Source organism: Diplotaxodon limnothrissa, linkage group LG20 (genome assembly GCF_057381915.1).
Source record: "Diplotaxodon limnothrissa isolate DT_005_m linkage group LG20, D_limnothrissa_male_GT1.1, whole genome shotgun sequence".
Classification (NCBI taxonomy): Eukaryota; Metazoa; Chordata; class Actinopteri; order Cichliformes; family Cichlidae; genus Diplotaxodon; species Diplotaxodon limnothrissa.
Window position 1 is genome coordinate 3,836,491 of NC_140615.1, and position 17,257 is coordinate 3,853,747.

The window sequence follows — 17,257 nt, forward strand, 5'->3', positions numbered from 1 at the left end:
CCTACCCTGTTCTCTTATGTGTCCTCTTTTTCTTTTTAGCGCCGCCTGTGTCTCTCTGTGCCAGAACACATATGCACGCAACAGATTTTGTTATTCTGACACTGTGAACGTTTGTGTATGTGTGTGTGTGTGTGTGTGTATTCCAGGAGTGGAAAGATGGCCTGGCAAGCCCTGAGGACCTGTCACCAGCTACTCTACAGTCACCCAGCTGCATAACTGACTCGCTGATTGGCTGCACGTCACTGCCAAACGCCCAGGTCTGCCATCTTGATATGCTATCAAAATAACACCCAACCCTGTCCTGTTATGTCTCATATCACATATGATAAGTATCGCATAGAAATGACACCAAGCAGAACTTATACGTTGCTAACTTAAATGCAGTTAGTAATCTTTTGAAAGGAGGCCTGTTTTATATGATCTAGTAGCTGGCTATGAGATTGAAACTATGAAAATAATCCATTACCAATTCATTATAGCTGACAGTCTCAGAGAGGAGTAGAAATAATACTCTCAGTGAGGACGTAGCCTGGTGGGGAGGTGACATCAGCGCTCTTTGTCTCCATGGCCCTCCAGCCAGAGCTGGAAATGACTAACTCCACTGCTGCTGGAGGAGCTCAACGATGAAGCAACATGAGCACACAAACGCACGTAGGAGGGCTGCTTTTTGTAGCCACATATGCTACATACATATGCAGACATATATATGTGTGTGTGTGTATATATATGTACACAAATGCAGACATATGCACAGATGCATATGGAGACAAACTCTCAGACCAGATCGATGCCCCGAGGACCAGAGGGCAGAATCTGAGCGTGGCCAGTGTGATGCATGACTCACATTCAACATGTTGCAGAAGGACATGCCTGGAGATAAATAAGAAACGGCAAATGTGGTGAAAGATGACTTCACTTTTAGAACAAAGAAATGCTTAACAAAGAAGCGAGCCCGTCTCCATTTCTCCATCAAACTGCTTGTGGCAAAGGAGTGTCTTAAGCTGGCTGGTCCCTTTTTGCTGCTAGAAGCTCGCTGGAAAATGGTGTTTGTTTGAACAGCGGGAGTGTTGCGTTAACCTGCGGTGCCTGCGTCCCATCAACAGGAAACAATAACGATGTCTGAGCATTTAAACACTGTGAAGTGCGTCCTGTTGTTGAATCGAGACCTGGGCACTTAAACTATAATTTCAGCCTCAACAACACTTTGAAAGACAATAGCGGGATTACATCAGAGGGATGAGGTCAGCGCTGTGGTGTTTTTACTGCCAGTGTTTGGTAGGAGAGCGAAAGCTACACACAGGGAGAGAGGTGGTGTGAGAGAGATTAAATTATGTAGGTCAGTCATCTCCGATGGTTCCTGTCATCTACACCACCTTCTCCGCCGACGGGCTCAGCGTTAAATGCGCTGCTCGTCTCCCCCACCCACCTTTTTAAAATAAAACTATAGTGTTTTTGATCAAGCACGGGAAATTTCTTACGATGTCCGCAGGTCTAACAAGCCGCTGTGTTAAAAAACAAGCCGGAACAAATGATCAACAGATCTATTAAATCACTTTTTCCTGAAGAACAGCTTGTACAGTCTCTGATCTTCACTCATAAAACGTATCAAACAGAAAACTCTTAACTAAAAGAATAAACTTTAACTCAAACCGGGACAGAAACTGTGAAAAGAGTTATGTGGTGCATTAGTTGTGAGCGCTCTTCAAAGCCATCCTTTGCTGTGTGACACCGGTGTTATTGCTGTTAAATTAGATTTTTCTGCACTTGAGACATAATGAAATCACCCAACTCTGTTTGTATCACAGTATCATAACTTTGATGTGCACTTGTGTGCATAAGGATTGCTTTGCCCCATCCCTTATAAAAATAAAAAATTGCTGATGCCACCTCTGCAGTGGAAAATACAGTTTCAAGCACAGGCCGTAATACCTATATTACAGTTTAAACAATCACATTTTAAGCCACACAGATTCATGTTTCCTTACATGAGGGCCTTTAAATTCACTTTACTACTGGTGATTTGCAGCAGTCTGTGTTCCAAGTGAAGAGTGCAATCAAAAGTTGGTCCACAGCTATAAATATGAAATAACAAAAGGCAGATATCAAATTATGGACAATTTATTTATTAGATTAAAACACTGTGCTTTAATCCAAGACAAAAATATAGTCAATGCAAATATTCTGTGGTGCAAACCTCTACATGCAAACATCCTTTTTTTGTTCTCATATCCAGATAATTACACTTTTATAATAAAATTCTTCTTTGATTTCTACACATAAAACTTGGAGCTTGTATTTTTTTTACCCATAGAAAAAAATAAGTTTTGTAATCACTTCGCTCTCAACTGAACTTACTTGCTTGGAAAGGTTTGGCCTCGACTTATTCTAAAACTGTTGTCAGTTTATTTCGCAGGCTTCTGGCTAGAAAACAAAACTTACAACAGAGAGAGACAAGGGATTTTTTTTTCCTGTGGGTTTTGCCACAGCACACCTGGAAATGATCAGGGAGCCAGGGAGACCTGTCAGCTAGGCTGGAGCACTCCTAGCGGGGCAAGATGAGCTGGGGGAGAGAGGGTCTTCGTGGAGTCTCTCTGTCTCTCTTACTTGGCTTTGTCTCTTTCACACGCACCCCTGTGACACGACCGGAAGCTCAAAACTTCTTGATGGCAGCAAGTTTATCAAGGGGAACGCAGGTGAACAAGTTGAACTAGACCAGAGGAGAAAAGGAGAGTCTTGTCCCTCTTTCCGTTTGCTTATATGTGTATCAGTCCAGCCGTGAATTTATTTCTCTTTTGGGCAGCCTTCTGCCAGGCGGGTCTGAGTGGTTAGGTGTGTGTCTGGTGGTTTGTGTATGTGTTTAAGGCGGGGTGGTTCTGCTTGACTGGGACAAGGGGACACTGGGATTTAGGTAAAGACAGATGTCTGCCCCTATAGGTTTCCGGAGTCAGGAGAGAGTCAAAAGGCTAAAAAGAAATGCTTTAAAAATAGAAGGAGCAACTTTTTAAATAGATACAGTTAGACAGACATATTGTAGTGAGGTTTGAAGGGATGAGTGTGAATGCTAATATAGACAAACTAAGGGTTGTCTGCAGATGTTAAGCACGTCTCTGTTGAGTTAGTCATGACTTAAATCTTTGCAGGCCCTCTTTGCGGTGTGCACAATGACTCTATATTTGTGCTAGAACCCCCACAGGAAATTATATCAATTCCAGGAAAAAGCTTGAAAAAGGAGGTCACGTATGTACCACATGAACACAATCGATTAGATCGCAGTAACCCTGGGTTTATCTCGGGTACAACGTGGCCAATAAGGCAGGAAGTACTAATGTAAAAGATGCTGGTGCCAAGTTAAACCAAAGGAGATGTGCCATGCGTGTTAATATATAGTTTGTTTGAATTCCCAATTGGCAAATGAATTTATTAATTTAAACTTCAATAGTGTAATGCCACAAAACACAGGTTTGTTCTAAATGATTATCAGGAACAGCTTTATTTATTATCTTCTACAAGCACAGGCCCCCCCCCCGACTCTTTATCTGTTTTTTTCTATGTGTGTCACAGCATGCATCATTAACAACAACAATCTGATCTTTTTATCATTCAATCTCTGTTACTCGTGTCTCTCTGCGCTCCCTGGTCACCCTGGCAACCTGCATCATTACCATTTCTCTCCTGCTCTTTATCTCCCTTTGTTTACTTTATTCCTGGCATGATCCACATTACCTTTGATAAACAGTTTGTCTGCCTGTCTCTTCCTCCTCAGGACACGCAGTCCATCGGTGTTCTGCCAGATGACAGCGAGTCCGTCTTGATGGACGACACCTCCAGCCAATGGTCAGCTGCAGCTGACACCGAGGAGGAGAGGAAGAGTGCCTTAGAGAAAAGCATGTATGTGTTTCAGACGTCACTTAATTTATGCCCGATGGCAATTCGGGCTGTTGTCCATTCTTTAAATAAATGTGTTGTCTCAAACAGCAATATATTTAAGTGCAGCTGCTCTTAGAAAGCGTTAGCACTTGCAGCTCAGCTTACAGCCGAGATGCAGCTGAGTGCGTCTCCTTGCATGTTGAGTTGATGGTGGAACTAAATGACAATTTCACTTATTTTGAGGATTTTCCAGAAATCGCTGTCTGACTTATAAAAGAATATGCAGAGTAATAACTAAGATTAATGGTGCCTTTGTTCCATTCGGCTGCTTTATTTTCAGGTTCATTGCGACACTGCTTTACTTGGACACTTCAAATAACTGAGCCATTGTTAATATGTTTGATGGTCCTTTTCCTGCTATGACAAGATAAATGTCTGTTCAGAAGCACCTACAGGGCAGGTCACTGCACCAAAGAAGAGAAAAGTAAAGCTTTTCCTTTTACTAGTCTAAAAATTCAGATTGACTTCTGAAAAAAATGAAAGGAATAACAGTAATACTGAAGACAGACACAGTGCTTTAAGATGACTCATATAGTAAGTACTGATAGTTTTAGATTGAAGTTTTTATAAAAGGTATTTGTGAAATATGTTTTTAGGTGGTAAAACTGTAATGATTTATGTGGATCATCTTACTTATCTGTTGAGCTTAAAACATTACTATTATTACTAGTAATGTTTACTATTACTAAGCATTAATTAGCAGTTGTCACATGACCAACGCTCCATACTGTGGTCATGACGTGGTATCTTAGCTTTCCTCCTGATAACGAGTGCAAGGCAGTCACAAGTCACGGGAAACATAAACATAGGTGTTTATTTAAATTTTGCACGTTCAGCTGATCCTCAGTTAATAATTCTGTTAGCTAATTAGATTTATTGGACTTAGAGTGTATGGTCTGAATACCTGCTGTGTTTTCTCTCTAGCTTGTACCAAATCACATATTCATTTCCAGGAAACTCCTTATAAACTTGTTATTATTATTTCCATTCTGGAAATATATTAGCAAACTGGGACCTGTAAAATGAAGTGTTTTGCAGGGTGCAGAAAGAATTCAGTGAGATAATCCTAACCGTAATCTTTCCTCATTTATATTTTTATAGGTATGTGCTGAAGGAGCTTATTGAGACTGAGAAGTACTACGTGTCAGACCTGGGGCTCATAGTGGAGGTAAACCACCGAGTCTGGCAGCTAAGAACACACAATCTCCCTGACAAAAAGGAGCACGCTTAGTCATCCTTGCAGTCTTTCAAAGCGAGCTCTAAAGCTTAACCATCACAGTTCTGTCACTTTACTCCACACTTCGGTCTGCCTCCATCACACCATCTCCAAACTTAAGCAGATTTTGTGAATTATTAGCGTGAGGAGTGTTATATTGCCAGAGATCCATCTCCTACTGCTGAAAATAGCTCAAGATATTTTGGTTCAGAAATGAATTCTTGCCATCTGAAGGTTAATTAAAGCTCCAAAACAGTGTGTGTGTGATTGCTGCTCTTTGTTATAACAACTTCACTGTATTTACTTTTACTGTTTTGAGCCAGCTGCAGATTTTTGCAGGACTTAAGAAACAATGGCTGCTTTCTCTCCTTTTTGCAGGGCTACATGGCCACAATGAGCGCCAAAGGTGTGCAGGAGGACATGAAGGGAAAAGACAAAATTGTTTTTGGGAACATTCATCAAATATTTGACTGGCATAAAGAGTAAGTCCCTATTTTTTTTCTCACGGAAGTGAGAGGAGGAAAGTGTGTGAAAAATATACGCTTGCTCTAACTGCATGCAAAATGAAAGGCAAACAATAAATTGCAGAGTACGTGCTTGTAGCTCAGAGAGGACAAAGGAAAAAAAGTGCAGGAGGGAAATCTGACCTTCCGTTTTGTGGATGTGTGTGTGTTTCCTCTATGTAGCTACTTCCTGGGAGAGCTGGAGAAGTGTTTGGCAGAGCCAGAGCGGCTGGCTCAGCTCTTCATTAAACATGTGAGTATGGTGTAAAGACACACACACAAATGCACGTACGCACATAGTGCACGTGTCTAGGTCTACTTTTTGTGCTGTTTGGAGTAAAGGTAAAAAAGAGCTACAGAAAACAAAACACAGAGCTCCTGCTTATCCTTTACCGTACCTCTTTCCGTCTCTCTCAGCTGCCAACATCTCTCCTTCCTCTTCCCTGTTACTGATACGTCTTAGTCAGGCTGTGTTTTTACAAGCGTGCACATGGCTAACAGACACACACACATGACACGCTGTCTGATCTTGCAGTCTGGGCTGGAGGACTGGTCAGGAAACACCAGGGGAAAACAGTCTGAAAAGCAAACAAGAATAAAAGGAAGAATAATAAATTTTAAGCTCAGACTTTTTGATATGAAAGATTTTTTTCCTCCCCTCCCAAAAGCAGGGTCGTCTTTCTTTCACATCTTGACTCAAGAACGATGACACATGCAAAAAGATTCCCTGTTTAGTATATTGTTCTGCCAGTAGAACAGAGCTAGAGTCACTATAAGGTCACAACACTGATACAGCAGGAAAAATTAGATTTATGTATACTGAGTGAGTGGTGACACATGCAGACGAGATAGACATAATGCACAATTTTACCATGTCGCTTCTTTTTGTGAACGTGATTAACTTAAATGTGTGTCTGTCTCTGACTGTAGCTCTTTAAACAATCCAATAAGGCTGAGCCCTCTGGACAATTAACTTAAAAAGCCTGTGGGGGAATAAAAAAACTTGTAACTAAATCTAAGCACAGTGTCAAACTGTGAAAACAAGCAGACTGGGAACACGGTCCTAATGAAAAACAGAAAACACAGTTGGCTTTTAACAAGCTGAGTCACTTGTATACAACACATGTGCTCACTTGCACACATATAGAGACACACATGAACACGTGAACCCTCGTGTGTCAGCAGTCGCTGTCTGCAGTGTTACATGATGTCCACTGAGGTGTAGCAGCTTGCTGTTCTCTAGGTTACAGAGCCATGTCTGTTGCTAGGTGTACTCCCATATTGGCAGCCTTTAAAAGGCTCTGGTTACACAGAGGGCAACCTGGGTAAATTATACATAACCTGATGCTCATCTACATATAACTCCATTAGGCCTCTCAGGTCTGCCACATCTGCACTTCCACGCCAATTAGTCACACAAGAGTAGGCACTACCAGACAGAGCTGGCTTCAAAGGCCCAGTCTTAGACGAATCATTATTGCTCTGCTCCCTTTCATCCCAAAGAGCAACCAGAGACCCGCACATTGATTACTCATGTTTGTACTCACTTTCATGGGCATTTTCATTTACTTGTAATGCTCCTTAAGATCTGTATTTCTCATCTCATCTTTTTTTTCTTTTACCATGTGGCTAACGTTTTGTAACAAAATGCTCAGTGAAATTATTTTATAATGTGGCTCGTATTGCAGGAGAGGCGCCTGCATATGTATGTTGTGTACTGTCAGAACAAGCCCAAGTCAGAACACATTGTCTCAGAATACATCGAGACTTACTTTGAGGTGAGTGAATTTCAACGTCTGACTCTGTGCAGTTTTTCTGTTTAGCCTAACCATCTTCAAGATGCTGTTTATATTTCTGTTCTGTTTATGCCCACGACTGTGTACGTGCGACTTTGTTTTCTGATTTGCCATTTGTTTATTATTCCAACTGACAGCAAGAACAAGACAAATAGGTATTAGTTGCAGAGCCTGTGCTTTATGGTCATAGAGGAATTATACAGGCCAACAGCTGCCGTGTTTTGTGCTGTCACGTCGATAAAATGTTGCGTCCGTTTCCGCTGTTAGGAGCTCCGGCAGCAGCTGGGCCACAGGCTGCAGCTGAACGACCTGCTCATCAAACCTGTCCAGAGGATCATGAAGTATCAGCTTCTGCTCAAGGTAAAAAGCATGTCATTGCTGTACTGTTAGCCAAACACCAGCGCCGTGTCTGCTATGGGGTTGCAAACATACAAGTAGAAAAACCAAAACACTTACATACAAACCTCTGTGCAGAAATGCTGATCACACACAATGTTGTCTGGTCAGGGTGCGATTAAGCGGGAGAGAAAGAGGCTCTATATATAAAATTTAAACAATAGTGTGTAAAAGTCCTTGAGCAGTATTCAGCTCATAAATACTGCCTCTCATTATTCTGCCCAGCAAACCTGGAATGCTCTGGTGACCGTGCTGTGTTTATTTCAACAGGACTTCCTAAAGTATTACACCAAAGCTGGGATGGACACGGAGGAGCTGGAGGTGGGTTTTGCTCTTTGCGCTTTAAATGGATAGATACATTTATTTATCCGTGTGGGGAAATTTGCTTGTAGCAAATTGTGGCTGACATTTGTATACACCATATAAGAACAATAACATCAACATAAGCAGCCATAAGCACACAATATGCAAACACTTTCACTGTCCTTGCATCTTAGGGATGACTTTAGCCACATCAATCTAGCCTCCTATGCGTTGCCCATGTTTAGAAATTTGATGGCTTGAGGAATATAAAATTGGACCTGTTTTGGTAAATATGAGGGAACAATAGTGTTGTGCAGATTGTAATAGTTTAAAGAAGGAGGCGAGTGAATGCCTCACATCACTCACAAAATTATGTACTTTATTCCATACTTGATCCCTATAAATGCTTTCTAAGCTTGCTAATCAAATTCCTAGCAACATAGTTGCTGTCGTTACTGTGCTTCTAATTGCCTTTCCCCCTTGTAAACAGAAAGCAGTAGAAGTGATGTGTTTTGTGCCAAAACGTTGCAATGACATGATGAATGTGGGCAGACTACAAGGTTTTGAGGTATGTCTCTGGATGTTTGGATCATCTTTCCTCCAAAAATTTGCCTTGGAATAATTTGTGTTCAGCTCATGAAAACCACAGTCTAACTACTTTCCCCGTTTTTTGGTTTTGTTTTAACTTTACCAGGGTAAGATCACAGCCCAGGGCAAGCTTCTCCAGCAGGACACCTTCACTGTTATAGAGCAGGACAGTGGCTTCCTGTCTCGTGCCAAGGAAAGACGCGTCTTCCTGTTTGAGCAGTTGGTCATCTTTAGTGAGCCGATAGACAGGAAGAAAGGCTTTTCACTCCCTGGATACATATTTAAAAACAGCATCAAGGTGAGAGCCTACTAAGCCTTAATAAACTCAAATGAGCCACACAGGATGTTTTTATGAACTGTATGCACTAATAAAAAGAAAAGAGAAAGTTCAACTCACTCCCAGGTTAGAAGTTACGTAACAGAACCAAAACGCACTCATTCCTGCCTGGCTTACATAATTCTGTCTTGTGGACTTTTTAGAGGCATGCGTGTGTTAACAAAGCATTTAACAAGCAAAGTCGAATCATATATATATGTTTCAGGTGAGCTGCCTGGGGGTGGAGCCCAGTGTGGACAGCGATGATGCGCGCTTTGTGCTGACATTACGCAATCCCGATGGAAGTGTGGTGCGCTTCCAGATGCAGGCCTCCTCCCCAGAGATAGGAAGGGCCTGGGTCAATGATGTGGTTCAGATCTTGGAAAGCCAGCGCAACTTCCTTAATGGTAAGTGCCAACCGAGTAAAGAAGACTCACATTTCAATCCAGTTCAGTTCAAATTTAATTTATATAGCACCAAATCACAACAACAGTCACCTCAAGCCGTGGTGAAGTGAAGCAATCCCTTATGAGCAAGCACTCAACCACGCTCAGTGAGGGGCAGTGGGGGTGATGGCAAAGAAAAAGATAGCAGACGAAGGGGGAGAGATGATAAAAATTCAATGACATGCTGCAGTGGGGGAGTAATTTATGGATCTCTCACATCTATAAGTTATATTTTAGCTTGGAGTTTAGAGTTTCATTTATTGTCTATGTGACAAGCTTACAAGACTGTGTAGTCTTTATATTCCCAGCACACCTAGAAGAAAAAAGAAGGTTAGAAAATATTCAATTATTATTATTAAAATTGCAAGATTGCATGACGTTAGCATAAAGCATGGCATATGTAAATATACTGACCAACTTTTTCACGGTTTTGGCTTTGCATGAAAAAAATAGAAATAAATAAAAGACTGTCATTGTGGATTTTTGTAGTGTTATGTCAGAACTTTACATTTAATTTGCATTTTTATGATCATAACTTTAAAGTTGTAAGGATTTGGTATCATCCACTGTTTTTTAATGCAACACTGACATGAAGAACCCATTAACTTTCTTTCTTTATTATCAACAAAACCTAATGTTAGTCATTGCTTTTCAAAAGCACTTGTATTTATTGAGGATCTTTTGGTAGTACTGAGCAGCCTGTATGGGTTCCGCTGTATAAGCAGGTGATGATTACAATATAATGCTGTGATGTTGTAATAATATGAAAATATGTCTTATCATAGATGTCTTCATTTCCTCAACAAATACATACTTAAATCCTCTGGATGCATTGTTTTATAAAAGATTCAGAATCAGCAGCAGAGTTTCATAAGACCTGCCTGTTGTTTCTCTCTCAGCCTTACAGTCGCCTATTGAGTACCAGCGGCGAGAGAGCAAGTCTAATAGCCTGGGCCGCAGTATGAGGCCCCCTCTGTCTGCTGCCAGTGCCCTGCGGCCTCACTCCTCTGCCTCCATTGACCGTCATAAACTGCCCTCCCTTCACTCTCACAACACCTCCCTTCCTGCGCTCTACCTTCCAAGCCAAGGCCAGAGCCAAGGATCCAATGAGACCTACTCGCTGAGGGATGTAAGTCACTTGTGTTTCTTTCATCTCTGCATACAGTGACACTGTCCAGCAGTAACTGCTTACTCAAACTCAATCCTTCTGTTCATGAGACACTGCATGGCCTATTTATCTCTTAAGCTTTTACTGCTTCTGGACTGGAATGTTGCAAAAAAATAAAATATTAATAAAAAACAGCAAATGGTATTGTGTGCATGCACTCCTGTACTTAGAGACTTATCTGTTCTTACCTGCTTCTGCAGCCCACTGTGGTCCAGCCATGCCCTGCTGACTCCCACACTGTTTCTCCATCACATGTCCGACTTGGCTTAACTGATCAGCCAAACTGTCAAGCTGTGTCAAATGGGCTGTACACCCCAACCACACAAAGTGTACAGGTAGTGTATACATATGCACAAATCAGTCTGTGGGGTTGGTTCGATGGTACACATGTAATTATTTCGCACAAAACGTCACAATTAATTAATAGCAAAAAAGCGTCACAAAGCTCTACAGTGGGAAATAAGGTCTAATTAACGTTACACTGATTTCCTTAAAGGCATTTACCATTAAAATGGTAACTATTTTTTCAGACACACCGTAGAGACATTGTTGAGTCATAAAAAGAGTTATTTCCCCCCCTGTTGGATGGTAAAGGAATTATTAAAACTCTGAACATTTTTGAAGGAAACCCGATTACAACAGCTTCACAGTAAGAATTCGGGTCTCGCTGTCCTGGAAGCTCGGAATTTTATTCAAAAATAGGAGCATCCTGTTATTGGGATTCCGTGCATTACCATTAGCAGAGTTTCCCTCTGTCATCACTTGGCTCGTGTCCGTAGAGGGACTGCGCTGACCGGTCAGAAGTTGTTGTTCTTCGTTTCGCTCTCTGTTTACTCAGGTTGGACAGATTTGGCACACAACAAACAGGAAGTAGGCAGAGACAGAATTCAGCAAAAGGAAGTCAGAAAAAGATGCCTATCAAACGCAGATAATCGTTTCCTATACTTGTGCTGGGGAACATACAGAAGATGGGTGGGCCAGTGCGTTTTTCAGGCTGAGGCTGTAAAAGAAAAGTGCTGGGATAGAACGGTGTATCGTGTTGTTTTTGATATGAAAATCAAAATGCGGTATGTCTTTGTGATGAACATCCCCTCTCTCCCCAGCAGAGAGCAGGAGAGGGCTGCCGCAGGGGTCAGGCTTCTGATGCTGGAAACCAGGGTCCATTGTCGGGTCCATCAGCTGGACGACGTCCCAGCAACCTGGCCCAGCTAGCTGAGGATGACCTTTGAACTTTGGTGCCGTGTGCGTCATCGGTCAGGAGGACGGCAGCTAAGGCCACAGCTGGGAAGACAAGAATCGACTATTTGTTTATGCCAGACTGCACCTTACCTGGTTCAGTCAAGATTTCTGAAGATCAATGAAGGACCCTGATGAATATATGAAGGAACTATGGGCTGCAACTATGATAAATGACTTTGCTCCTTTTTAGAGAGCCATTTAAAGGGAGGTGACTTAGCCTTGATCACCTTCAGTGTACACGAACAGCACCCAGTGGGATGTCACTGGACTCATAGTTACAAAATACTCCGTGGACACTTACTGTTGTGACAGTTTCTGCTTTTTACCTTTTTTGAGAGTTTATATTCTCTCTTTGAAAGGGCAAGGGGAATTTGTTTGATGATTCCATTCCTAAATGGGGAAGTCACTGGAGTTACGTGTGTGCCTGAATGTATGTTTATGAAATTATGTGTGGATGTGTTTGTGCGCATAAGAGTGTGGAAGGAGTGGCTCTGGCTCCTCTTGTACTCTCTGTTAAACTTCCTTGAAGAGCTTTTTTGTTTTCTGATGCCCCATTGCGAAGACAAACACAGTTACATTTTTACATTTTATTTTCATTTCCCTGCTGACAACTGAGTTTGCCGTTTGTGTTAACAAGAAGAGGAAAGACAAAATGTGCCACAAGTACTTTACTCGCTCAAATTTCATCTGCAAGTAAAAGAACTTTCTTTCTTGCCGCCATGTTGAGAGCACCTCTTTGCTCTGTTATTCTGTTTGACCGGCCTCCCTTTGATCCGGACATAAAGGCATGAGGAAGCCCCCTGGAGGCTCTCTGTGGGTATGACGTCACTTCAGAATACTTTTTACTCTTTGGGCAACTCCAGAGGAGTTGCGAGATATGCATTAAAGGGCCTGCTGTGCTGACCCAAAGTTCTGCATGCAACATCTTTACATACATCTTTCTTTCTTTCTTTACAAGCCAACTTGGGTTGCTTGTGATTTTTGGGGACAGGGGTCCCTAAAACAGCTCATTGGTTTAAACTAATATGAATTGTTTCATCGGTCCACTTTTGTCATGTTAAAAGCCGTGCACCATTTCTATAAACTCTGTTAGCTTTTGGCCACATGGGCTAAATACTGTACAGTGCATACCATAAATTATACATTTTCACTTGTACCACGAAGAATGACCAAGGTATGCCAAAAAATGTCACCGTTCCAGATGGTCCCATTGAAAATGACATGTTGTTGCATAAACAGAGCGATGCTGACAAATCTGCATGCGCCCACCTCCTCAACAGTGCCAAACACAACTGCAGCTCAGCTTGCCGCTACTCTTACCACCAGTCGTTGATATTTGTGTTTCTATCTGGACGGTGTCAAAAAGAAGAGGAGAGCGGAGTAGGTCTGTTCTTCTTTGTGGCCAATAGAGGTCCCCACAAGGCTTCCATTCTCAGTTGAGTTGAATCATACAGCTGCACCAAAGATCAATAAGCCTCATGCTTCCTGCTAACAGTGAAGCTGCTTGCTAATCGATCGGTCCAAAAGGCAACACTAAATTACCTTAAGTAAACTGAAAGATGGGGCATTAGATGACTTGAACCATCTCATAAAATGTATCTGCAGTTAATGTGAAGTGGTGAGGTTTTTCATGGGAATTACTGATCAGGCAGTTTTGCATGTAACACAAAGGAATACCACTACAGAGAACCAAAAGCAAGGACATAAAACCAAGAGAGGGTTTGTTAATGACATGCTTGACTGAGTAGAAACAGTTGTATCATATGAATTAAAAAGTGTCTTTGAAACAGAGTGTAGTTTTTGTGTTTTTCTTTGTATTTGAGACTTATTTACTTTAAAATACACAACCATCTATACAGAGTATTTGAACAAGTATTTGACCTCGATGTCAGGTAAGTAAATTTAAAGGAAATTCACTCGATGGGCTCTGCAATCTGCGCTGAATTCTCTTAAATTCTGATTTGATTCAGATTAAACTTTCAAATTTGCCGTGGAGGTCCTCAGACTCCACCGCGGGACCTCTGACAAAGACAAAGCATTTTGCTTGCTTTTGCATCCCAGCTGGAGAAAGTTCAAACAGGATTAAAAACAAAGGGAAGAAACCCCTGGATGAGCAGACATCTGGTTGGCTGGCCTTTGAATAAAGCCCCATTCTGGGCAGTAAAGCGAGGCCGATCGTAATGTGGCTGTGATATATGGAGGCTTGTGGCGGAGTAGGGGGGAAGGGGGTATTAACTTTCACAAGGGTGCAAAATCAAAGGGAGTTCCTGCCGCTGCTGAGGGGGTCTCAACAACAGGGGTCCTATTCACAGGGAATTCCTCTCCAGTGCCCTCTGTTGCATCTGTTGACTCAATTTTCTCCATTGAGAGAATGAAAACACTCATTAAAAGCCACATGGCTGTGAACTTGATTGCAGCGAGCGAGACAAACAGCTCCATCAATGGGATGAGTATTTACTTTGAGGTGTGAAAATCTTTGAACAGCCACCATGTTAGGTCTTTATGAGGATCTTCCCCCCACACACCAACAGCACAATGAGCAGCACTTGTATTCTGAAAGCAGTAAAATATCATTTGAATAAAAGGTTAGCTCAGTGGGTGCTTCAGATTGCCCTGAGAAATTCACTCGTTTGCTGAATGAGTTGCTAAGAAGTTTAAAACTGTGACTGACCCCAACTGTCTTTTTACTTCAGTTTCTTGTAGGTGTAAAAACGAGAACGTTGCTAGAAACCGTTTTAAGGACAATGTTTATTCAAATTTACATGCTGCCATAATACAAATAAAACTGTTCATGATATTTATACACAATTTACAGAGAACTTAAAAATGTAACATGTTTGCTGATCTGCAGCAATGAACATTACTGCTTCAGGGCAGATACGTATGCGGCTCGGAGACACTCATGTTTATATTTAAAAAAAAAAAAGATTCTTACCTTGCAGTAGACAAATTAGCATATGTTTTGGAAAAAAATTCTAACGATCAACAGTAACACAGGCATTCATCCATTCGCTCGAGGGAACAGAAATCAGAGCTGTACTAAGGCATACATTTATTTAGGAACATATTAGGAAAGCCTTTTGAAATGTTTTTCATGTCTTGCAAATTCATCACATGAAAAAAATATTTACATCACAAAATTAAAAATAACAAAAAAACCCCAACTCTGATCAAATTTAAATTAATTTGAAAATGTGAAAGGGATACAATTAAGTTAACTCTAGGCGAGATCCGTTTGTGTGGCTTGAAGAAAGGTACACTGAATGCAGCACAAACTCTCATAATATCGCTTAGAAAGGCTTCAAGTTTTCTTTAAAGGTGCGTGGCTCCAAACAGCACATAATTATTAACTCAAAATGATCACTAAATATACTTTATGGTAGTATTTGAAGTCCAAAGCAGAGCTTTGACAACAGAATATATTCAGGGAGCTTGACGCTTACCCTCTAGTGCAAACCTATGGCAGTGAGTGTGAGTCACACATTCTTGTCTCTGATTGAAGAACCATAGCGATTATTCTCTCTTAATGTTGGTGAGCAGAGGGTCCGTGCTCTGTGAAGGTTGTCCAGATCGGCTCTTCCTCGTCTGGTGGGTCTTCACGTGTTTGGAGAGGTGGTCACTCCTCATGAATCTCTTGCCGCACTGCTGGCATCCAAAGCGCTTCTCCCCGGTGTGCGTGCGGAGATGCCGCTGTAGCTCATCCGAACGGGTGAAGCTTTTACCACAGAAGAGCCAGTTACAGATGAAGGGTCTCTCCCCGGCATGCCAGCGCAAATGAGCCTTCAGGTGTGAGGTCTTCTTGTACACTTTGCCACACTCTGGGATGTGGCAGATGTGCAGTCTCTTCTTTCCGAACTCCAACCCTCCGCCATTTGCCTGGCAGTTGGGGCATTTGCAGCGGCGGCAGCGGCGAGTGGAGCTCAGCAGACCTTTGGAGGTGCCCTGGAGAAGAGCAGCTATCTGGGGCTGATGCCCCAAAACCAGCTGTCTGCCCAGGGAGAACGGGTGGTTAGAAGGGGTAGCGTTGGTCTGGGGAAGGCTCCACCATTGCTGCCCTTCTTCCACATGGCCTCCGGACAAATGATGCCTACCTGATGAATTTGGGAGGAAGCTGGGGAAGTTTTGTCCCACATTGTTATGCTGAGGATAGTAGTGGCTGTTGGTCTGTGGCTGTGAGGACAGCACTTTAACAGGGGAGAGTTCAAAGGAGTAGGATGATGGTGGTTCAGCTGGAGGGGTAAGAGGCAGCTCATGGTGGTGATGATGGGGGTGATGGTGATGATGATGGTGACCCAGGCCAGACTGCATGTGTCCAGGGAACTGCATCTTGGGCACCGTGAAGGTCATCTGATGTGTGCTGAGGGCTGTGCTGGGTGGCATGTCATTGCTCCAGAGCTGAAACATTCCAGATGTTGAGCTGACAGTGCCCTCATAGGGGAACTGAGAACCCTCTGAGCCCATTGTGCTCCCCACCTGCCAGGCCTGGCTGCAGGTGGTGGCCAGAAAGGAGAGGGCGTTGGGTGCCCCCTCTGGAGAAGAGCTGGGCGTCCGGTCCTGTGTAATAATATACAAAAACACATCAGGTTTCCTGTCCTACTCGATGATCTTCAGGGTCAACAAATTGATTTAAAAAAAAAAAACAAGCATTAAATTTTTTTTCAATCATGCAAATTGAAAATTAAACTTTGAAGTTAAAAAAAAAAGTTTACATCAAAAAAATATGTGCAAACTATTTTAGTTCCCTCCCCTCGTTTCCTGCTAGTTTCAGTTGTCATAAAATGATTTTACCATCCGAGAAGCTAAATACTATTTTACAAGTTGCGAACACTCGCGCTCTCACAACAGAGAAAAGGAGGAGCAAACAAACGCATCCGCCTTAAAACAAAATAAAATAAAGAAGAATCTAACAAACCTGTAAAAATGTGTGCAAAAAGTTGTCGGTCCGTTGTATCGTCAGCGCAGCCATCTGTCCTCGCGCTGCTTCTCCAAGCACCTGCAACACAAACTGCGCCGAGAGGCACCGACGCACCGGCGCTAAACCACAGCTGGTCGCGCAGAAGAAAAATATGCTCACAGTCTTGAATGACTCCGACGCTTTGGCAGCAAACACTGGGAAGTTCATTCACATTCACTCCACTAGGTAAATGTTTTCAGAGTGCTAGCAGTCCAGGTGGTTATTTTAAAACAGCCGAAGGTGCCTGCCCTTTAGAGAACTTAGGGGCAGAGAGGCGCGGAGTAAATCCTGGCGATCATCTCAAAGGCGCCGGAGCTGCATCTTCTCTATATAGTGAGAAAAGATCCTCTCAACGGGGTCTTCAGTATGATGCAGGCGAGCCCGTCAATAGAGAGGAGATGTGAG

The 17,257-nt window shown here is 42.4% G+C and overlaps 2 protein-coding genes across 3 annotated transcripts in view; one reads left to right on the plus strand and one right to left on the minus strand.

The window, feature by feature from the left end:
• The window catches only part of arhgef25a (Rho guanine nucleotide exchange factor (GEF) 25a), a 31,887-nt gene extending 18,217 nt beyond the window's left edge, over positions 1-13,670 (plus strand). Inside the window, exons 3-16 of one of the 2 annotated variants that reach the window (XM_085345720.1) lie at positions 147-257; positions 3,764-3,888; positions 5,029-5,095; positions 5,522-5,625; positions 5,830-5,899; positions 7,335-7,424; positions 7,710-7,802; positions 8,109-8,159; positions 8,632-8,709; positions 8,836-9,027; positions 9,272-9,452; positions 10,391-10,620; positions 10,860-10,994; positions 11,763-13,670. In XM_085345720.1, the coding sequence (XP_085201846.1) occupies positions 147-257; positions 3,764-3,888; positions 5,029-5,095; positions 5,522-5,625; positions 5,830-5,899; positions 7,335-7,424; positions 7,710-7,802; positions 8,109-8,159; positions 8,632-8,709; positions 8,836-9,027; positions 9,272-9,452; positions 10,391-10,620; positions 10,860-10,994; positions 11,763-11,888 (1,653 nt within the window). In that variant the 3' untranslated portion in view covers positions 11,889-13,670. The remainder of the gene's footprint in view (positions 1-146; positions 258-3,763; positions 3,889-5,028; positions 5,096-5,521; positions 5,626-5,829; positions 5,900-7,334; positions 7,425-7,709; positions 7,803-8,108; positions 8,160-8,631; positions 8,710-8,835; positions 9,028-9,271; positions 9,453-10,390; positions 10,621-10,859; positions 10,995-11,762) is intronic. The other variant, XM_085345722.1, reaches the window with a different exon arrangement.
• Positions 13,671-15,411: 1,741 nt separating this feature from the next.
• Positions 15,412-17,020, minus strand: sp5l (Sp5 transcription factor-like). The gene is made up of 2 exons (XM_085345080.1): positions 16,811-17,020; positions 15,412-16,452 (listed from the first exon to the last, which is right to left on the minus strand). Exons 1-2 carry the CDS (start codon positions 17,018-17,020, stop codon positions 15,412-15,414), a joined length of 1,251 nt encoding a protein of 416 aa, XP_085201206.1.
• Between the last annotated feature and the right edge of the window lie 237 nt (positions 17,021-17,257).

Excerpts from the sequence above, each read along its gene's own strand:
- sp5l (XM_085345080.1), bottom strand. The coding sequence starts at position 17,020 with ATGAACTTCCCAGTGTTTGCTGCCAAAGCGTCGGAGTCATTCAAGACT. Across the intron at positions 16,453-16,810 it reads TTTTGCACACATTTTTACAG|GACCGGACGCCCAGCTCTTC; the intron begins GTTTGTTAGATT and ends ATTATTACACAG.